The 23,713-nt window shown below is 38.7% G+C and overlaps 1 protein-coding gene across 1 annotated transcript in view; it reads right to left on the bottom strand.

Moving 5' to 3' along the window:
* Window positions 1–8,252: 8,252 nt before the first annotated feature.
* LOC101857587 (coiled-coil domain-containing protein 39) overlaps window positions 8,253–23,713 on the bottom strand; it is a 23,537-nt gene continuing 8,076 nt past the window's right edge. Inside the window, exons 10-23 of the mRNA XM_005105274.3 lie at window positions 23,217–23,306; window positions 22,523–22,687; window positions 20,816–20,953; window positions 20,337–20,453; window positions 19,495–19,634; window positions 18,684–18,786; window positions 17,993–18,125; window positions 16,710–16,816; window positions 14,705–14,776; window positions 14,217–14,285; window positions 13,775–13,837; window positions 12,370–12,486; window positions 11,328–11,463; window positions 8,253–9,340 (exon numbers count right to left, since the gene is read on the bottom strand). Coding sequence (XP_005105331.1) covers window positions 9,279–9,340; window positions 11,328–11,463; window positions 12,370–12,486; window positions 13,775–13,837; window positions 14,217–14,285; window positions 14,705–14,776; window positions 16,710–16,816; window positions 17,993–18,125; window positions 18,684–18,786; window positions 19,495–19,634; window positions 20,337–20,453; window positions 20,816–20,953; window positions 22,523–22,687; window positions 23,217–23,306 — 1,512 coding nt within the window. The 3' untranslated portion in view covers window positions 8,253–9,278. The remainder of the gene's footprint in view (window positions 9,341–11,327; window positions 11,464–12,369; window positions 12,487–13,774; window positions 13,838–14,216; window positions 14,286–14,704; window positions 14,777–16,709; window positions 16,817–17,992; window positions 18,126–18,683; window positions 18,787–19,494; window positions 19,635–20,336; window positions 20,454–20,815; window positions 20,954–22,522; window positions 22,688–23,216; window positions 23,307–23,713) is intronic.

The following is a 23,713-nucleotide window of genomic DNA, read 5'->3' on the forward strand; positions in this document are numbered from 1 at the left end:
TCAAGGGAAATTCTGTCTCTTATATTGCTATTGTATTATTTTATATAATATATAGACCTGCATGTTTGCCGACAATCGTCTGAAATCCGACAATCGCGACCCGACCCGCGAGCCGGCCGATGCTATCGCTAGGCCCACCTGTATCAGTCAATGTGCGTAGTGCTAGGCCTGGCCGACTGCCAGCGCCCTCTTTTTCTCCCGTCGGCTTTGTCGGCACTTTCTTTTTCGTGCCTAGATCTCCTTCTATCACAGTATTGTAACCTCTCCATCCCCCCATCAGAGAAGTGAGAGGCATTGTAGGCCTTGATAATCTAAAGTAGGCTTATGCTGGCCTATCATGCGATGCCTTCTGCTCGTCTGCACATGCCACACCCTCCCCACTCATTCGCTCCGGCCTTCATCGTTGACACACTTGGGCTCTCCCATTCTTTGTTTCGCTAGATCACCAACAAGTTTCTCAACTGGCGAGGTTTTACATGTATAATTGGCCTATACGCTGTGCACAGCAGCAGGAATATTCCGCTCACGGCGTCCGAAATTCCATCTCAGCGATCTTTTAGTCAGTCCGGGCCCCCCGCGGTAGGCCATAAATTAGCGGCAGGTGACCTGCAATTTCACGCGTCAAGTCGGGGATTGACCGGGGTCAGCTCGTGCACAGCGCTGTCCTATCTTGTCCTTATCAGAACGCGTTTCTTCCCCTAATTTCATGAGCCGTAAAATGATGCTCACTCTACGCCTAGAATCTATTTCTTCACCAATTCCGCTTCGTCTACGTCTTCTTGATATCTTGTGAAAGTTTCAACAGTTTTCATTGATTCGTTTGGGAATAATAACAGTTTTAAATTGTGAGTGTTAAGTGATCGGAAGCGCCGTTAATAATGTTATCTCTTCAAATTTAATTACAAATCATTCGAGAATGGAACGATGGTCTTTATTTCTGTTTGCGCGGTGTGATAGTCATCAAATCATATTTTCTAATGATGTGAATTTTGTTTTTCCAGCACTTTGCAGTGACTGGCAATCAGTTAGTGAATTGTGTTCCTAAGTAAAAATCGTTAAACTGCAATGGGTCAGTCACACATATGAGAGGCATAGAGTCTCTGAATGAACTTTGTCGTATGTGTTGGCGTTTAAATTTAACTGTCAAACAAAAAAAGTACAGAAAGCCCCGACTATGTAAGACAATGGCAGGAGATATTCTCTTGGTTTATGGGATTGATGTGAGGGACGAAAATGAACAGTCGTATTCCGCTTACATTTGTGTCAAGTGTTTTACCGCAATTTCAAATATCAAACGGAGATATGGTGTTACGTCACGTCAATTCATGCCGCAAAAAAGCTGTTGACACTAGTAGGAACATGTGGTGTGCGTTTGTGAATTCCTTCTCCGTTTTGTCGGTACCGCTTAGGTGGCTGCACACAAAGATCCATTTCAAGCTAACATCGTAAAACACCCCAAGCATACCTCCCTCCATCCCCATGTATGCAAGGAACTAACAAACACAATTTGTACAGAAACAAGAAAATACTCCCGCGAAACTGCAAAAATTGAGGAAGCAAGTGGACTGGAAGCAATATTCAATCTTCTCAATGAAAGATTTAGCCATGTTCACACTGCAATATCACATCTCAAACAAATCAAACAATTTTCACTTCCACAAATCTTCTTAGCAATCGACAATTACATGTCCGCATTCAGGCGCTATTTACCCACAAAGTTATCCCAAAGCAACACATATCATAGCAACACTGTATTCCACACATACAACAACACATGTTTGCTCTCGGGCTTTTAGGAGAACAGGACACAGAAAGCAGCCACCAAGCGATCTCAAAACTGGAAACCAGAGCACGAAGGATCTCAAACCAGATAGACATAATGCGTTTTATTTTTTGTGTCGCATCTCCTGCAAATAGCTCCCTCATTGCGTGCTGCTGGATATGTTTAGAAAGAAAAATTGTATAAATTTATAGTTTTATTCTGTACATGTTCATTTTGTGAAAAGAAATCGGTGCTGTATATTGAAGATACGTCAGTATATCATTATTCAGGAGGATACACATTCCATTGGATACAAAAAGTCATGAATGCAGGGAAGCGTTTTGGCTATCATGCTCATGACAAGTTCTATGTTCGTGCTGGAAACAAAATTTTGAGTGAGTCAATTTCTAAACACATTTTCCTGTCTTACGTGGCAGTTTTGTAAATATTTATCGTTAGGCTTATATAAGTTATTAGCCATTCAATGTGTTTGTTGTTTTGACTAACTATAAATAGACATACATTTTAAGAGCATCTAACTCAAAAACGTGAGCAGCCATGGTATTGCTATTTCGTACCAATAAAGAGGTTTAGTTGCTTTCTCTAAAGAACAAACTTGTGTTCACGTATGATATTTTTTGTTTGTGTAAGACGATAAAACATGTCTTGAAAAATTCATTTCACCGGCTACCGACGCAGGTAGCGGGAGGGCGGGTTAGTGACTTCTGTGTGACCGGCCCGCCATGACCCGGTCACTCCATCGCCGATCCAACTAAAAGAGCGCTGTTTGTACGCCGTGCGCTATAACCGACTCGCATGTTTGTCTGACTGCGCTATAGCAGTATTTTATTTACAAAGATAAAGAAGAGAAATAAACAGGGTTTTAGAATAGTGTCTTTATAACCGACGTATCATTTTTTCCGGACTCGTTATAAGTGGACTCCACTGTATAGTAAAAGTAAAGCTGTTCCCGCATCCGATCTGGACATTGGGGATTGCCTTGTTATTGTTAGTGAGACAACTTCCTGGGCCTTCGGCATTTTGTGGTAGGATGGCCAGATCCTTTCCACGCGCCTTTATTTCCCCTACTCGAAATCAGGTACCCATTACTGCTGGGTGGGCAGGAAGGGGCGAAAAAGATCCATGTCCGAACCCAGGCTCGAACCCGGACTTTCCGCTTCGGAGACACGTGCACTAGCCGCTCGGCCACCGCACCCTCGATGTACTCAGTAGAAGTAGAATACAGTGGAAACCATATATAACAGGCCCGGTAATAACAGGGATCCGGTAATAACAGGGATTTTTCCGACTCTTTGTCTCTATTAAAAGTTATCGGCAATAACAGGACCCCATCGGAGCCCAACCGGTTAAAGCAGGGACAAATGCTCGTTAACAATGTGTAAAAAGTAAGAGAGAGAGTGAGATAGAGTAACGCAGTGATGGAGCTAGCCCATGCAAGCCATGCCACTGCAAGCACACGCAGCGTGTGAAATGAGAGAGGGCGGCGGTGTGCTGCTGACCTCGATCTAGCCCGAAACCTAGCAACATGCATGCGTAATGTGTCTACTGTCACCAACGATGTCAAGCGCAAGAGAAAATGTCTTTCAATAGACAAAAAAACAACAAAAAACGAAATAATCCAGGCTGTTGATAAAAAGTAAGCTCCACTGGAAGAGATTTGTCGTCAGTTTGACATTCCACAAGGGTCGATTCACACCATTACCAAGGATAGAGAGAAGATAGTGGCAGCATACTTCAATGGAAAGTTTGCTCTGGATCGAAAGAAGATGAGACTACTCGATGCAGATGCTGTGGACCAAGCTCTTCTGATGTGGTTTAAGGAGGCAAGGAGAAAGTTGGTGCCAAAACCCCCGTTCGTGGGTACTTGTGGCAAGGGGAACCACCCATGAATAAATACAACTGGATTAGTCCACAAAAGCTTGCTTTCCTTGCATTTCTGATTTAACAGGGATCAGATATAACAGGACATTTTCTCTACTCTCACCATCCCTGTTATATCAGGTTTCCACTGTAGTTCATTAAAATGATTCCTCATTTTTTTGGGGGGGAGTGACCCTAAAGTGATGAAAGGCGAACCAACTGTAGTGTGTGCAACGCACATCCTGTAGATTAAAAACACAAAAATTAAAAGGTGGGGAACGTAAACCCGGTGTTTGCACGTTCACCCCCCCCCCCCACACACACACAGTAAAAAAAAAAAAATTGTTTCATGGTATATTTCATTGACCTTTCACAGTACATAATCAAGAAACCCTCTGCAAATTCTATTTCCATTAGATAATATAACACAAACCTTCCGTTTGTCAATGAAAGACATTACTTTTGTGATCACCTCTAATCTTCAACACTTAAGGGAGGAGCGACCCTTGATTTTGCAGATTTTGGGTCAGGCTATGTAAATTTTATGTTGGCTGATTTTTTAAGATCAAATAGTTTTTTTGTCTAAAAATAGCATGGATACAATTGAGAAAGTCTTTAAAATTATTCTCCTCGTAAATTATCTTTGAAAACATGAGGATGGGTTAATATATACTATAGTGAATTTTCAGAATAATTGTCGCTTTCGCAAAATGTAATTATTTTGCATTTTGTTTTTTTCCCTACTCCTTCCTTAGTTTTCGTCCTTTTGACATGACACTTTAGGGAAACATAGATTAGATGGCAAAGCTTCCATCAATGTAACAGAGATATTTGCGAAAACAATAATACTTCCATTGGCAAGCGAATACGCAATCTAAATTTAGAAAAAAATTTATACTTTGGGAAAATTCTCATTTTTTTTTCTTTTGCACTTATTTAAAAAAAACTTGCTGTTACCCTGATAGGGTCTGGTTCAGGTATACTCTCACCAAACTTGGTCAAATGTGGTCGGTCAGTAAATAAGAAAGCCTTAGGGATTTGAAATTCATTGTTTATTTTCAAGATGGCGGCTGTTTCCATAGCAACCGCTGTAGCTATTCCAAAATAAAATTGCGTATCAAGAGATTTTACTATACCTAACTTATATGTGTACTTAGATTTGATCTTGGACAACAAACATAGAAAATGGTCCTCAAGGGCAGCTCCTCCTCCCGTTAAATGACCTTATTGTGTTGCACATGCCGTAAAACTCTTATATTAAATAGTCTTTCCTGACCTTAGTTCAGAGAGATAAGAAACAATTTCTGAGTTACTCACCACCTATACCTGAACCAGGCAGATTGGCATTGGTTTTAGAGGCAAATACGCTACCTGTATTAAAGCCAACAAGCCCTATTGGTGATTCACTTTTGCAATTTCCATAGATTATAGATGAATGGAATGTATGTTCAAATTATATCTCAGCAGATCAGAAAAATGGTTAGTTGGAGTGTGTTTACTGACTGATAGATTCTACTTAGACTTTCTTTCCCTCTAATGTTTCCATCTTGCTCTTTCCATGTTAAGGTATAAGAAATTATTAAAAGAGCTATTGTGTGTTTGTTCTTCTCTTTACTCAAACTGAGCACTGAGAGGCCATTCCCAAAGGAGGGACATTTCTTGTTCAAGCACAGTAGAATTGTATAAGGGCTGATTCATGTCACGCTCATAACTGTGCCTGATCTACAACAGGGAACTGCTGCTTTGTCATCTTCCTCTACTTCTTTTGTATGTTTGTCACCACTCTCTTGTGACCCGCTATTTCCGGGGTGCCTTGATAGTCGAAGTAGACCTTGTGTTGTTGAAGCTGGAGAGGTGAGCAGAACAAGTCTGATTCCCTGTAAAGACTTCTCTGTTGATACCCACCCCTTGGCGTTCATATGACCTTATGCAGAGTTGCGAGCGCTGTACTATAAAAAAAAAAAAAAAGAGACAGTCTGAACCCCCCCCCCCTAACAAAACCCAGCTGTGTGTGTATTATTACTATAATACGTGCCTGTAAAAACAACCCAAATATCAGCGGACTAAGTTACGTTGTGGAGCTCTGTACACTACACCAGTGTGAAAAAGTCACTAGAATCAAAGATAGTACATAACAAGATGGTCCACTCAGCCAAAAAAGTGTCTGCCGGAAGTCCGCTCTTTGCTTCAGATGGTGCTACAGTCTGTTTTGAAGCTCTCTTTCGTTTTTCCAGAAGAAGAATAGGAATAGCACCTTCTTGCGTTCGCAGATGGACTGCTGTTCATCAACAGTTCGGGTTCGTTCAGTGCGTACAGTTCGGGTTCGTTCAGTGCGTAATTTTAGTTTAAAAATTTTTTAATGACCTCTCGCCTTTCATTCTAAAGTCAAATTAAACGAAAAAAACAATCACCCTTTCCTCCGGAAGAGGTTTTTTGTCAGCGTAACCATTTTAAAAAAGCGTTCTTCTGAAATTTATTTAAAAACCTGCTAGTTTCATTTTGATTTTTTAAACACAAGAAGGGTAGATTCTAACTCTGTTCGCAAAGGGTGTGCATTTGCGAAGAGGGCGCCACCGAATTTTGAGGACACTTTTTTAACTGGCTCAAAGAGAGGAGTGGCCCCTCTTGTTATGTAGACTCTTTGCTAGAATACAACATGTACTAAACTTAAGTTCTTGCAATAAATAAAGGTGTGGTCTTTTACAGTCCGTATGTGGGAAGTATGAAATACAATTTTGACTTTTATCTGAAGCATCATGGTGAAAACAGGCACTTGTCAAAATTACAAATTTAAAGATGATTGCATTTTTCTACCTCTGTTTAACAATTTTTATCAAATATTTTTTTTAGCTCAACACTGTTTATGACCATTCATTTGCAGTTTCCAAGGACTCTAGCTTTAGGAATCGCCAAACTGGCAACCATTTTACCTCTGAAACCAGGCTATCTCCACTTCCTTCAATTGCAAACCTCTCAACTTCTATTCAAGGAAGATGGGTACTTTAAAAAAAAATTATTGAAAGCAAGACAAATGAACAAGTTTTAAGATGATACCAAGAACTCCATATGACCAAAAATTGACGAGCACCCGATTCCACCTCATCTGGACACATATATCATAAATATTTTAAAATAACTTGTTTTAAAGTGTATACATTATTTGATTACAATGCTATGAAGTTTTCAAAGCAAAGTTAAAAATAAATTTTTGTAGACTGCGTACAGTAGTCTCCGCCTAAACGCACGCCATACAAAAGCAAGCTCCGCTCAAAAGCACGCTTTCGTCATCAGACAGGTTTTTTACGATATAATTTAGACGTACAAACGCACGGTCACTCCCTCTAAACGCACGCTCCGATCTGCGAAACACGCCGACAAGTTAAGCTTGGCAAGGGGAAATTTTCACAACAACCTGCACAGCCTGCAATAGACAAGCCTAGAATTTACTAGAAAACCGGATATTTGGTGAGAGTGCCCCTCACGCCGTACAAAGAGAAATGATGGACAGAGTTTACGCACCCTACTTTTCACTGATGCTTAAGTCTCGGTCTCGGGCTGGTCGGTTAAATGTTGGGTGGGGGGACTGAAATGATTTTTGATTGGTCACTGGAAATGTAACTTTGAGAGAAGGTTTCTAACGGGTGTTTGAGTTTGAGTGATTGCGTGTAATATTTAGTTAGATCTAGGCCTGATCCGCGAAATGCGTAAATGCGTAAAACATAGAAAGGCTTCTATAAGATTAAAGATTAGCCAAGTAAGCCTAATAAGCTGCGCTCGAAGAACTTATAACATACTTGTTCAACGAATCTCAAGACAAAATGTTTCTCGAGGATGATTCTGCATGAATTTACGGTCGGGGGTGGTCGCTTGGAAAGCCACGTGGCCGGTCCGTCGTCTCTATGACTATCACCAACAGTTTCCTCTTAGGCTATCTGTTCCCGACGTTTATAATGCATATTCATTACTTTGAGTTTGTTCCCCCACTCCCCCACTCATCAACGCCTTTGTATTCTTAACCCCTGTCGGGGAATCCTTCACAAAACAGTCACGTGTCGTCACATTATCGACCAAAATGACCCCCCACTCCAAGGGAGGTCATTAGAGTAATAAGGAATTAAGATGACTGCGTCCCTTCCTCCCCTTGCAAAGGTTCATGTAAACGCACGCTCCGTATAAACACACGCTCAGGAGCCCTCCCGAAGACTACTGTATTTCTTTACCAACTCTGGCAAAATTTGTCATTGCTTCTCCAGATATTTGAAAAATTTAAAGGACAACATAACTAAAATTGCTTATCCTGTCAAAGACCTTATGTCTTCTCAATTTTCATTCTTGATGACATTTGGTTATCACAGGCAAATATACAATATACATACATACATTACATTCTAATACACCACAGCAAAATTATTTTCAGCACCTCGATTGTTTTTTTATAATGCATGTACATTCTATGTATCTAAAAAAGTAAAATACACACATAACAAATTCGGATATAATGAAAAGATTTCAATGATTTGCCGATTTCATGGTGTGCAGACTAGACTATATGCTGAAAAGAAGAAAGAAAACTTCTAAATCTATCTATAAAAATGAATAAAGTCATTTGTTGAAAGTTTTAAAAAATGGTTTATTATTCATTGTCACAAATAAAAATAATCACAGATGGGAGGATGGAATGTTTAAATATATACATTGCCTTGTTCAACAGCTGCTCAGCATAAGTGAATAAAGAAAATTGTTTTGTAAAAGACGACAAAAAACTCCCACACAATGTCTGAATAAGTAACATGTTTAGTTCAAGAACATTGAATACTGTTTACTTTATACTTGCTATGCTTTAGAAAGAAGAAAAAATGACCCCTAAACATACATTAGCATGCAATGGGTACTCTCAATTATCAAACAGTTCACACTAGTAATGACTGTAAAACGTCAATAACAACCACTACCAGAAAGCTAGCGTAAATTTAAAAAAAAGCTTTCATATTATGGTTGGAAAGGGAACATTTGGCACATTTCTGAAAATCATAAATAAGGACTAAACATTTTGTTTTCTGTGACTTTTCTTACACCCAGCTCATGATTCAAACAGTTCCTCTAAGTAAACTTTACACGATGATGCGGCTTTTTCTTCTCTTTCATCACCCAACATAAAAATGTACAGTCTGATATGTGCCATTTAAATATAGTCTGCTCTTGTGATTTTCAAAATCAAAACTGAGCCACTTTCACACGATTTGTTATGACACGTTCAGATATATAGCCTGTACATTACACGTATAAAATGATTTTTCAGCTTATCTTTTCAATTCTCCCTCCTGAAAAATGTTGACATTTCAAAAGACCATGTTTAACATTCACACATTTATCCAGTGGGGTAAATTACATTATTAAACCAACTCATGATTAGACCTGTCAGTCTGTCTTGTGGAGAGACACAATTAACCCTGCATTAACTTTGTCTTTTAAAACTGAGTCAGTTTTCCCTCTCTGCTTTGTACACATTTGTGCAGGGAAAATACAGCATCTCCTGTGATATGGCCTCTACCTGTGGTGACTTACAGGCCCCACATTTGTTGACAGACACTACAGATGTATGATATTTTTCTGCGATGTCATGATATGGGGATCGTTAACGTCGGGATGAGGCCTGGCTGCGAGCGCTGGAGACTGAGCTTCGAGGTGATCCTCCCACTGAAAAACGAAAAATGTATATCTTTATGGTTGGTTAGCTGTTCAAAATTTTGGATTTTTTCTTATTGCAGTTTCTTAACTCAGTGGAGACTGGGGCTTTTTCGGGTCTACATGCACTGGAGACTGGCATTTTTGGGGGGTATTTCAATATTTCAAACAACACCCTTCCCAAAGACATACAACCACCATTTTTACACACATAACAGATCTAAACATGCCCAATAGGACACAAAAAACCCCAGAAAGGCAATATCTTTTATAGTTTCTAGAAATGATTTTTTGAAAATGTGCTAAAATTTGTTGTTTGCCAAAAATGTTTTTTTTTACGTAATGTCTTGTGTAAAAAAAACCCAAACAAAACACACGAAAATCAACTTTATGTGTGTCTTTTGTTGTATTTTGAGTTTCAAAATAAATAAAAAGTCCAAACTCATGAATAGGCAGGTAATCGACATCGTAATCCTTATAAATGTATCAGCTGTCTAATCCACTTCAGTGTGAAAAAAAAGACAACTCCAGACAAAGCGGAATTTAGAAAGTCTAGATCTAGAACATTCTCTATCAGAATCAGTGCTTTGATGCTCATTTACATTGAAATCAGGATCCCCATGGTCTAAAATATCAAATCAAAATTTTCTGAATAGTCAAAGTCGTCAAACACTTGAAAAATGTTTGCTTTTCGTGCTGCCAAATTGGTGGTTGGCGGGTGCTCTGGAGTGGTTTGCTCCTTCTTTCCTATCAAACATCTCTCGTCCTGATTTCTCCTCCTTCTTTTTTGTGTTTGTTACTCTCTTGTAACACCTAATCTTCGGTACTTACATGACCTTACTGAGTTGCAAGTGGTGTAAAACTCTTACTAAACCTAAATGTGCTGCTATCGTACCATGCTGACAAAGTGTTGCGAGAACAGACACCAGTCGGAGAAACGAAAGTAGGGCCTCAGTGTGACTAACTTTCCTTCCAGCTCGATAACTCAAAATGTTTCCTGCCAATTCCGGTGAAACTTTGCACGAAACTAAACACAGGTCGGCTGCATGGTAAGAAGAGAGAGTACACTACACGAAGCGTTTGTGAGCATACTTTATGGAGGAAAAAATGCAAAACGTGTACTCGCAGGAGATGTGTGGACTGCCTCTCTGGAAAATACTGGTGCTCACAAATGCTGCGTGAAACGTCTCTAGTGAGTTAATCTATGATACTGACAGCACATGCTCAACAAATATGTTGGCAAAACTCAAATTCTTAATGTTGAAATAAGCAAAAAAAGATACCCAAAGTACAGGAATAAATTTTTTTTTTCTCCCCTGAAACAATGTTGCTTTCTCAGCTTAGAACATTTTAACAGCTTGTAGACGACAGTAAATCCCTGATATCATGAACTCCACAGGACCAGAAAATGTTTTCCTATACAGCAGATTTTGTGTTGAGGTAAGTAGTAAGTAGCAATGCAAAGAACAATACAGAAAAAAGTTAAAAAACAAATGCCCACAGATTTGAATTTTAAATCATTTCATAATCACATGAATTTCATATTGAAAAGATTCTACATTATCTTCTTTGAATGAGAGAAAAGAAAAAATGGGTGGTCTGAAGATGTCATTGTTGAGTCCTATTTCTTTTCTGTCACTGTTGTTTCTTTCTGTTTCACTGTGTTCATGCACTTATCGACTATTACCGTATCTTTGTGCGTCAGGCGTATAATGGTTGGGTTTTTTCTATTGTATGCATAAGACTAAGTGAAAGAGGCCCTTTCCCCATAAGTCATCCAAGTATGTCAATGGGGACATATAAAGAAGCAAAGAAAGGGGACTTAAACCCATACTCTTACTTACTTTTGACTAAACAACCACTCAAATCCAAATTTGCAGCTATTTGATCCTCAAGGCGGTATTCAGATTAATTGCTCCACACCCTACCACCTCCTCCCTTTCGTCTCCCCCCTGTCCTTTTTTATCCCCGAATCACACATTCCAATTTTCCAATTTACCGTCAAAGCCGACATTGACAGGCGTGGCGGAGCCGCCACTCTTGATGCTGGAGGCGGGGCTTCCCCGGGCACTGGAGCGTGTGCTGCCTCGTGCACTGCCTGGGACGCTGCTTGCAGATGGTGCCGGTAGGTTGCTCTGTGGGTCGGAGGAGAAAGAGATACCCACATGTTATACATATGAAATCAGGCTCTTGTCAAAATAATGAAATCCGAGAAATGGGCATTTTCCCACTAGTATGGAAATTTTAATCGAATTTTTACTTTTATACCCACATGAAAACACATTTCCATGTGAATCTTACTGAAAAACATTGATAAAAGGCACAAAATAGATCATTTTAAAGTTTTCCAAGACTCTTTAGCTATTGGAGTTACCAAACTTTGGCGGCCATTTTTTCGCTAATTTCACAACAGAAACCAGGCCTTCACTTCCTTCAAATGCAGACATCTTGAGTTCTATTCAAGATAAATATATATTTATTTCACTGAGCTGTCAACATGTTATACTGTAAGTGTCAGAGAGAAGAGGTGTTACAAGGGAGTAACAAACACAAAAAAAACCAAGGAGGAGTGATGCACAAGTACCAAGTGAAAAATGATATAGCTAATGAGGAATGATATAGATTACTTCCTAGGGATAAGGAGCAACACAGCTAAGGGGGGGGAACGATGTAATTAACAGGAGATGACGTAGCTATTGAGGGACAATGTAGCTATTGAGGGACAATGTAGCTATTGAGGGACAATGTAGCTATTGAGGGACAATGTACTATTGAGGAACAATGTAGCTAACACTAACAGGTGATGAAATAACCAATGACGGATGGTGTAACTAACAGGGGACGACATAACAAATGAGAAACAACATAGCTAAAAAGGAACAATCTAACATATATTAAGAACAACAGAGCTAACAGGGGTTGATGTAGCCAACAAAGTACGATGTAGCAAATGGTTTATGATGTAAAAGTAGCTAATGAGGGACGACAGAGCTAACGGGACGATGTAGCCAATGAGGGACCAGATGAGGAAGTAGACAAACCTGTGCAAAATACATGGAAACGGCCTCCATCATGTCTGGGTAGTGCATGGTGGCCTCCCCAATCATCTTCATGGCTGTCTTGTTGAATTCTCTAAGCTCCCTCACTTGGAAGTCACGCTGGTGGGGTAAAAAACCCACAGAATTTTATGATGATAGACAGAGTTTTCTTAACTTTGAGAGAGTATTATCCAAATTTAGGCATTTTCAAATATTTCATCGTTTTCAACAAAATTTACATAAAAATAAGCATATTAATAGAATCATGTATCATAATTGGAAATAGCCATCCACTGCGGCAAAATAATCTTTGTACTTTCTGACTGAATGCCATATATTATATATGGATGAAGAGCCATGAAAACTCCCTGTACAATAGTACAAGAATGCCCTGTTAGGGATTTGAATCGGACTTATCAACATTGTAGTTCACAGCACGATATCAACTGAGCTATTGGCAAGCCCAAACTGGATGTTGTTCAAGCAAAAACAAAGTAAACATTAAAATTGGAAGGTCAGTGTTAACTGATTCCGTCCATGATTTTTTCAGGCTCTGGACAGAATGATTTTTCCTTGTTCAGATTTAGACCTGGGGTTCATCTATTTAATGCATTACTGTGAAGCTCTAAGTTACTCTAATAGGTATTGTCATATACCAAAGTGATGGGAATCAATAGAGGAATCTGTTTATATCAATAACAATGACCTATAATCTGTTTGTTTTGTAAATTCCATCAGACAAAAACAAATTAGGATAAGAAATTGCGCAACACCTCTTCGAAAATTTCGACTTTCCACATTTTCTCAGCTCTACAAGTCCTTATAATCCATAGGAATCAGCACAAAATTGTAGCCATATCACCCTAGCACACATTCATGCAAGAATTTCACAAATTTAGTTGAATATCTTTCTTTGAAGGGCTTTTTTCTTATACCAGGCTCCGTGTTATTTACTCTTAGATCTAGCCTACATAGCGACAACAAAACAAAGATTTTTGCAAGAATTTCGCGGAATTTCGATCGATATTCGCACTCAGAGATTGAGGTCAGGTTTGTTTACAAGTTCTACTTCCTTTCGACAACTTAAAAAGTAGGAACTATTTTAAAAAGTGCACATTTGTTTCGGACTTCGTTGAGCCGCTCACAGCGGTCGAATGGATGCAGTGGAAAAACTAAGAGCCACTGTCAGCGGCCGAATGGACGGAATTAGTTAAGATGGAATATTCTTTTCTGCTTCTAAGTTTTTCTGTTTAAGGCAACTCCAAGAAACCAACAAACAATGTTTGTCTTCTTGACTTTCATTGCAAGCAAACATGACAATCTTTCAAACACTAACAAACAAACAAACAAGCAGCTCTCTCCATTAGGGGAAGCAGTTGAACAATTCTAAAACAACACATGAGCCTACCTCTTCAGGCAATTCTTCCTTCACTTTGCGAGCAGACCTCAACTCACGCGAGTAGCGTACATTCTAAGAAGAAAGAGCATTGATAATGATAAATACACAATCTAAGACTTGCATCTTTCTTTTACATAATTTTTAAAAAAACTTAAAAGAAAACCCACAAAAGTGAACTATTTCAAAATACATTACATCAACAGCAGCAGATATCTTGTTAGAGCAGTTCAATATTAATGAACCCAAGAAAAGAAGAAAACAAAGAAATCTTCTGGAAAAATGAAAAAAAAAATCCCAAAACAACTTGCACTTACACATTCTCACAGAACTCCAGAGTTTTTAGTGAGCCACATAATAGGAACCAAATTTACAAACAGTATAATTTATATTTATGAAAATCATTACACTGTCCAAATAAGAAGAACATTTTGTACAAAAAAAAAGGACTCGCCTGTTTTGCAACTCTCTCTAGCTTTGTCCTCTGATCTTCAATCTCTTTGTTCAGTTGAAGAATTTTGTTCTGAAAATAGGGTAAAAAACACTAAAAACATAGAAAAGAGTACTTTCACAGTTTTTAGCTTTGGTAACATGAACACATTCCTTATTTTCTACAGCATGTGGCAACATCTTGTAAGAGATGGACATGTTAAATTTAATTTATGGACATTATCACAGAGTGCACTAGCGTACCATGATGGTCAAACGAGCGTCCTTTAGCATGTTAATCCCACTTTAAAAATAGTGCAACATGATTGCTAGCAGTTGTTTGTGCTTAAGTGTCGATCATATGATTCTAGATGGTTAACTTTTCTACTTGAGATACCACAAGACATCCTAAAAATGGTGACATTTGCATTACACCATGTTTCCTTCTGCTCTCAGGGAGGGGGCTCCAAGGGTGATTAGTAAGGGTAACAACAACATCTCCATAACACTCACCTTTTTCTCATCAATCATACCCACATAGGCGTCTTCATCTCTGGTGAGGTTGTCTAGAGTTGAGCTCATTGTCTGAGGGGTAGAAAATAGTATTCAGAAATCAAGATCATCTGTTGGATTGGACTAAAGAACAAAAAACACACTGATGTAGTATTGGTTACAGAAAGACAGATAGTTATCCACACAATAAAAGGCAGCGGGAAGTGATCTTTAGTTTAGCCTGAGTGAAGTGACGCCTGTCAGAAAAATAACAGCCATTTAGAGCGATAAAAAAGCAGGATGGATAGACAGAAACGACAATGGGAGAGTGGAAGAGTAAAGAAGAAGTAACTATGCACTACAGTAGTCTTTGCCTAAGATACCGGAGCTTGGGAGCAAGGCAAATGCAGGATCTTAGGCGAACGGGATCTTTGCCAATCCACCATGAGCAGCCGGTGAAATAGTCCCCTATCCCCTTACTATCAAATGAAGTGATGTGAACCTTAGGTGGGTTTATGACTTATGGTGAGCAAAGAGTGGTCAACCTTCATGACCTATCACAATGACATAGGGCATGAACTGTTCACTTAACCACTTAGCTAGTCTTGAGTCTCAAGATCTACGCTGATCGTATTGCTCCTCCCCTTTACTTGTTCAAAATCTATAGCTTTCCATTTGTGAAGCCGTCTCTGTCATAATGCACTATAGTGTTATGACTGCACCAATTAAAATTCAGTCTGTTTAGCAAATTCAGGTGTAGAAACACTGCTGTAATGGTCAGGAAAACAAAAGCATCCAAAGAGTTCATAGTTCGATGTGATCTCAAATGATGCAGACTCATAGCCCCTGCCTTCCCAGCTTGAGATGTAAGCTTAGGTGGAGAACTCAAGTGCAAGTGGGATGTTTGGGGAAAACAAACGCATCAACGAGTTCACACCTAAATGTGATGTTGTCCAAGACAAACACGGTACCCACTCATCGAGATTTATAATGGAGATGTGATCATATTCTCTTGATTAGATGACCTGTAGTCAATGTCTACTGTATAAACAGTAGGCATTGTCTGTAGTGCAATGGGCAGTGCAACGATCACAAATTTTTGTTGCTTGGTTGATCAGTTACCTTCGTCTGGGTTTTTGTTCTATAAATTACCATCTGTTTTCTTAAAACAGCGGGATCATAAGTAAACCAGAATCGTAAGTGGGGTGATCTTAGGCACAGACTACTGTACTTGCAAGAAAAAAAGTGACTCACATCTTACAAAAAAACAGTAAAGCAAGGAACCCCCCCCCCCCCCCCCCCCACATAGACCCTATTTTGCGAAAATATTGCATTATAGTGTGTTTTCAAAAACAAAACCATTTTATATCTTTTATATCTATATTCATTTTTCTTTAAAGCACACATAAGTTTTTTTTGGAACATAACATTATGACAAGGCCCATCTACTACTTGGAGAAAATAATGTTCTTTCACTAGATTCACATATATGGCATTAGTCAACATGAACACACAGACACACTCAAACACTTGCACGCTCAGCCTGAGTAGGTCTAAACAGGCAGGGTCAAAGCAGCCTTCCTCCTGAAAGATCTATATTGTGTTGGCGGGGGCCTATAACATTACATTGAACAATGAAGAGTGAGCTTTATTGAGTGCAGACAACAGCAACAAAAAAGCTGTATCAAGGATCATCCTTTAAAAAAAAGGATAAAAAAAAAATTGCAGGTGTCTTTACACCACCATCAACACAGTTAAGGTCATTTAGGAGGTGGGCTTCTGGCCGCGATGGATACAACATCTCATAAAAAAGACATTTGAGATACTTGATAAAAATTTCTCCCCCCACCTCGGTAATTGAACTCAGGTCTCTTGTGTGCAACAGCAAACTGCCTAACTGATACTCCGGTAGCATCATCCTTAACAACAAGTACACTTTATCAGCAGTGTTGCCATCAAGGAGAATGTAAACTAAACAGTCATTGCCAATGACACAAAAAAGTTAAGCCGAGCGTTGTGTACGTACATGGAGATCATCCTGTAACTCCCGTATCTGTCTCCTCTTGTACTTGTATTTGTCCATCACTGCACGCATCTGTTCATCCAGCTGTCTCTTCTCATCCATCTCATCACCTGGGCGGCGGGAAGGAAGTCAGAGCATGTGATAAAATTGTTTCTTTACTTTTGTCTTTCTGTCATTTTGTTTGTTTTGATTATAAAATTTTACTCTAAAAAACAAATACATCATAGGTGAGCACATGGATAATGAACACTAAAATGAAAGATCGAGAATTGTAAAACTTTCTCAATTCTGAGGAAAAAACCCAACTAGATTCCAGAGAAAGAAAGACCTCCCTTTTTCCAATTGAAAACATTGTGATTTTCAAATAATGGCCAGTCTTGCGCGGTGTTGTGGTGGCCCCAGTACAGCCTTAACTAGATATCTACGTGACAGCAAACCAGTACATTTTTTTAGGGTGCTCTGGCGTGGTTTGCTCCTTCTTCCCTATAAAAATCTCTTGTTCTTATCTCTCCTCCTTCTCATTTGTGTCTGTTACTCTCTTATAATACCTCTAATGTTCAGCACTTATATGACCTAATTGTGTAGCAAGTGCCGTAAAACTCTTACTAAGGCAAAACCCGCCTAACTTTCTGTGTCTAATCCTCATTCTTCAAACATTTGTCAAAAGTACACACATTCTCTCATCCCCTGGTGAGCATGTGTACATCAGAATAAAACTGATTCCAAGATTTTGGGGAAAGGTACACTTTTTCTCAGATCGTAAAGTAAGCAGCCGTGGAACTGACCAGGTTTCCCAGTTACAGGATGGCTGGTAACCAAGATGTGTCACGACACACTGGAATCAGTCACTTGTCAATTTTTTGGGCATATAGAGTTATTGGTGTCATCATAAAGCTTACTCATTTGTCTTGGTTTTGATGGAAAAAAAAATACCCATCTATCTTGAACAAAAGTCGAGATATTTGCAATTGAAGGAAGTGGGGGTCACCTGGTGTAAGAGGAAAAATTAGCGAAAAAATGGCTGCCAAAGTTTGGTAAGCTTAAGTGTCCTTGAAAACAACAAATTTACTTTTTTTTTTGCCTCTGATCAATTTTTTCCAGTAAAATCCACACAGAAATGTGTTTTCAGACAGACATTAAAGGTAGTAAAGTAAACAAAAGAATTGATAAAAATTGCCTAATGGGTCGAAGAAATAAATGTTGGTTTCTTCGACAAGCACCTGATTTCACTACAGAGCCACACTTATGCTAATTATCCATTGGTTTCCTCTGTTTTCTGAACTTACTCGAGTCTGTGATTTTGTTGAAGCTCTTCCTGTACTGCTCGTTGCGGCCATTCATCAACTTCAGTGTGTTCTCCAGGGCTCTGATCTCCTTTTCCGCCTTCCTGATCCTAGCATCCAGGTCATCTCCCTCGCGCTGTGTACAGAATCAAAGGTCACGAGTCATGAGCAGGAGAGAAAAAGGAACAGCTTGACAGCAGTGAAAGACTGTGAAAGACTATTCATGTGTCTTCAAAAGAACAAAACAGCAGCAATATCTACAACAATGTTAACAAACAAATATCAATTACAATAGCAGACAAAAATTTATAATAAATGATAACCATATTAATAATGACAAAATGATGATGATAAAGAGAAGTTTAAGAATTATTAAAATGTAGGCGTACTACCGCTGATTCTGCTGCAATTATAACTAATGGAAATATAACACTAATAATATTAATGATAATAATAGGGATATTAATAATAATAATAATAATAATTATCATAATAATTACATTTGGAGTGAGAATGCTCTCAATATACTCCCACATACTTCTATTTATTATAACTCTTCTTCTCCGCAGCTTTGATTAGTTGGTAAACCAGATACTTTTCTTCCACCCTTCTTCTCTCTCTCCCTTTCTAGCACACACAAACACACACGCATGTATGTACACATACACACACACACATGTACACACATACACACCTGTAGCTCTTCCTTCTCCTGGGCAGCTTTGATGACGTAATAAGCCTGAGACTTTTCTTCCTCTCCCTCGGGAGGGGCCATGGACACCATTAGGATTTCAAACCTGTGAAGGAAACATGAGCTTTTAGAAAACGTTACATATAATGTACAGTTGTGCAAGGGTGACTCACAAGCTTCATCGAGTTTAAATTCTATGTCATTTATGTACAGTGCCTAGAATTGTGTTTGCCTTTTACAAAAATGATCTACAGTTTCATTTTCATTCATTAACATAAAACAAGTTGCACTTACGTAATACTAATAAAATAAACAAAACCAAAAATGAAATTACTTCTACTTTTAACAAGAAAACTCTTTTGACTAAGGTTCAACACAAAGGCCTGAATGCTGGTTCTGTATTTCTGCCCACACAAAACTGACTTTTAATGTTGACTGACAAAACTTTCTACCAGTGTCTGTGTTGTAGCAGTTAGGTGCTTCCCTAATGCACGTAGAAGACCTCCGGAGCTTGTAGCCAGTGTAAGGAGAATTTTTATCAAATACCTCAATCTTTCTGCTGGGACATTGTATCTGTCTCAGCCCAACTTGACCCAGATAAGCAGAGTTGAAGCCTGCTCCTAAATAATTTAAACGGTGTCAATGTTAAGTACCTTAGTTTTTAAAAAAGAATCTAAAGATCAAAACTTCATTACATCACACTGGTCTTGTTTTTCCCTACAGATATAGTTAGTTCCTTAGTGCCTCTCTAAAACCTCTGCACGACATGCAACAACATTTTAAACAACAAAAGCCCAGCCTACAGCAGTCTTACCTTTTCTTCAGTTTGTCAATTTTTGAGATTCTCTCATGCAGCTCTGCGCTGATTTGTTGACGCTCCTCGTCTGTGGCCTTGACCTGTGCTGTCAGCATCTCCTTGTGGATCTTGATTTCCTGGTGGCGCTCTTTCATCGCCTGTCAAAGGTCGCAAACGGGTGCAGTGATGAGAGGGAAATTATAAGCACGAGCCACAAGAGGATGAGAAAAGATTCTTTAATAAGATATGAACTGAATCATTAACATGTCACAAGAAGATACATACATTTTTTTTTTAAAGCCATAGGGAGAGGGGGTGGGGGGTGGGGGTGGTTGGGACACAGAAAGAAGCAGCATGTATCCTCTGATCAATATAGTTTCGATCTGAGTTTAAGTTTTTAAGCACTTTCAACATTATTAAGATCTTTTGAATGCCACCAACCTGTAAGAAATTGAAACAATATTACTTGCCAACACCCAATATACTCCAAAAATTAATCCTGCATTTGCAAACTCAAAATAAATGAGCAGTTCAGATTGCTGAAACAGGCCCACCAGGTCAATAGATGTTCAAGAAGCCTTCTGGTCCAGGTGAAGTAATAGGAAGTATTCTTGCTATAATTCCTCTATCTGGAACACATCATGTTTTGAAAACGACATAACTAATACTTCCGTTATTGCTGACACTAGACAGCCTTGAAAAGTTCACAAACTTAAACTATCAAATGACTTTTGGCCTCTCCCCTAAAATCCCCCCCCCCCCCCCATACAATAAGGTAATTTTGAGGTAGCTAATCAACCCAGTATTTCTTGTAGTACCCAGCAAACATTGCACTCATGAAAGAGGAATTTTGTACTCACCGTGTCAAGCTGTAGTTTCCTTTTTTCCAACGACATAACATCATCAGCCCGAGAGTTGAGAAGTTCCCGCAGTTTCTTGATCTCAAGCTTCAAGAGATTCTCATCCACCATAAGGTTCTGTGGGAGCATGTTTGACAAGTCAAATGAAGCAAATCCACACAACAACATTTGCACAGTGACACAAAACATCTTTTAACAATATGCAAAATGTCTATAAATATCTTTTGAAAAATGCAAAATATCTTCTAACGATTAGCAAGATCCTTTTAAGAGCATGCACAGTATCTTTAAACAATATGTGAAAGGTATGTGAGTTAGTGTGTGTATGTGTGTGTGTGTGTGTGTGTGTGTGTGTGTGTGTGTGTTTGTGTGTGCATGTTTGTGTGCATGTTTGCATAAATGTGTGAGCATATATACATATATTTGTAATATACACCCGAATAAAACCAAATTTAATGAAACCAGCAACAAGTCTTCACCTGCTTGCTCTTGATGATGCGTTTGAGCTCAGCCTCAGAGTTTTCGTTGTACAGGTTGAGCTCATCAATCTTCACTGTGAGATCAGCCTTCTCCTGGTGAGTTTCCTCCAACTCGCGGTTCTCTCTTCGCAAATCATCCTGAGGAAAACAAAAATAAAGGTTGTCAGTATTTGCCACTGTCAATCTTTAAGGAATATTCTTGCAGGACGCACTGGATGTTTACAATTTCATCCCTATCCAAGGATTGTGAAATCATATTAGCTCTATCATAATAACATGCGTAATATATATATTTGACCCACAATATTGGCAGGTCGATTAGGATGCAGAGCCTAGTTTAGTTTAAATGGCAAAAATAGATTATACTTGAGGTGAATATATATATAAGTCCTGAAAGAATAGTGTTTCAATATAAAGGCACAGACAAGAAAAGGAAAGGCAAAAACAGTCAGATGTAGAAATTGTGAAGTACATAGTGCCTAACATGAAGTGGGAACGCATACATTCAGTTATCATTATCATCATATTATTATTAAATATTAACAGTTATCATCATTTTTTTTCTTGTTGTTTTTATCATTATCATTATCATAAGTATTATTATTATTATAATTTTCATCATCATCATCATCATCATCATCATCATCATCATCATCATCATCATCATCATCATCATCAAAAGGTATTTGATTGGTATTCTTATTACATTTCATCATTAAATGCTATATTAAAAAATAATATTTGTATCATTACTACCATTATTAACATCATCCTTTTTCTTTTATCATCAATATCATTATTTCTATTATCACCAGTACCATTATTATTATTACCACTATCATTCTCATCCCCTTCATTCTGTAACTAAAATAATTGTGTAAGTGTAAAAAGTAAAAAACAAAAAGTAGATGGAGATGAGTTAACGTGAATTGAAGTTTTATGACATTATAAAAAAAATGTTCAGCTTTTCACCGTTTTGGGCTTCTTCAGGAATGAGATTTAAAAAACATCATTACCAACTGCAAGATGTAAGATATTAACATTTAATCTGATCATTGACCAAAACCCAAGCCGTGCTGTGAACCACTGTGAATGCAACCAATTTGTTTTTTATGTGCTCATATGACCTTATGAAGCTGCGAGTGCCGTAAAACTCTCACTAGACAAACTAAAAAACACAAATTTACTATAACCAAAGAGTCTACATAACAAGAGGGGCCACTCCTCTCTTTGAGCCAATTAAAAAAGTGTCCTCAAAATTCGGTGGCGCCCTCTTCGCAAATGCGCACCCTTTGCGAACAGAGTTACCCTACTTGAGTTTAAAAAATCAAAGTGAAACTAGCAAGTTTTTTTATAAATTTCGGAAGAACGCTTTTTTAAAATGGTTACGCTGACAAAAAACCTCTTCTGGAGGAAGGGTGATTGTTTTCTTCATTTAATTTGACTTTAAAATGAAAGGCGAGAGGTCATTAAAATAAAAAAAACCCTAAAACTCTGCACAGAACGAACCTGAACTGCTGATGAACAGCAGTCGATCTGCGCACGCAAGGAGGTGCTTTTCCTATTCTTCTTCTGGAAAAACGAAAGAGAGCTTCAAAACAGACTGCAGCACCATCTGAAGCAAAGAGTGGACTTCCGGCGGTCACTTTTTTGGCTGAGTGGCCCATCTTGTTATGTACTATCTTTGCTATAACTAATACGACATACCTGGAGCCGCTTGAGTTGCAGCGTGAGGAGCGTGTGCGTCTGGTTTTTGGCATCCAGGTCACCCTGTAGCTGATTGACTTTTGCCTCCAGCTGTGCCTTCTCCTCCGTGTTGTGCTCACCCTGCATGCGGATACAGCGACGCTCCAACTGCTGCAGCGTGAAGTCCTGGAGAGACAGAAGGTGAGAAGAAAAAGATTAAGTACTGGATGGACAGAAGGTGAGAGAAAAAGAATTGGTCCGGGATAGATAGAAGGTGAGAGAAAAAGATTTAACCCAGTATAGACAGAAGGTGAGAGGAAAAGATTTAGTTCTAGAAAGTAAAAGAAAAGATTAAATTTTATAGACTAGTTTTGTGCCAAGTGGTCAAAAACTCGGAAACAACTCAGATTGATTATGTACATATTGGTGATGGATAGAATATTCAAGAAGATTAAAGTGACATATTGGTGATGGATGCTAAAAATAGAACATTCAAGAAGATTAAAGCATATTTATTGTTTAAAAAATAAAGTAGAAAAAAAAAAACTAACTGATTGGCCAGTGATGGTAGCAAAAAGCTATGGCGCTACAGAAAGGCGCTTCCCCCTGGTGCAGCCCGGACTAACCCTGACAGGCAGGTTGTGGCAGTCAGTTTAGTACAAGATTTAAATTGTGCTGATTGGGCCTGAATTATTTATGATCACAAATAACAAACCTGACTGTAGAGAATCTCCTGTTGCTTGAGGGCATCAGTGTCCAGTTTAGTGATTTTACTGTTCAGATTCTTGATAGCATTGTGAGCACCCTGAATGAAAAAAAGAAGGTTAAATATAATACAAGAATGAATTCATATTGAACATATCCCTACGAGAGAGAGGGCACCTATGTGCTTGAAGATTTATCATCACCCTGATAGCCCATCTAACATCCACGAACATTCTTAGAAAAGACAAAAGACAAGGGAGGAGGGGAAAACAAGGTGTTAAAGAAATGTAGGAGTCTTATCTCTCTCTCTCTCTCTTTCTCTCTCTCTCTCTATCCATCATTCCAGCCACTCTTCCAGTCAAAATTGTGAAGACCTCCACTTTCAATAACATAGCATTAGAATGAAGGGCACATATATGCTCAAAGGCTACTGTATAAACAACTACAACAACATTTCATTCATCAACCCATCCATTCACTCAACCATCTCTCTCTCTCTCTCTCTCT

This window comes from Aplysia californica, unplaced genomic scaffold, assembly GCF_000002075.1.
Source record: "Aplysia californica isolate F4 #8 unplaced genomic scaffold, AplCal3.0 scaffold00461, whole genome shotgun sequence".
Classification (NCBI taxonomy): Eukaryota; Metazoa; Mollusca; class Gastropoda; order Aplysiida; family Aplysiidae; genus Aplysia; species Aplysia californica.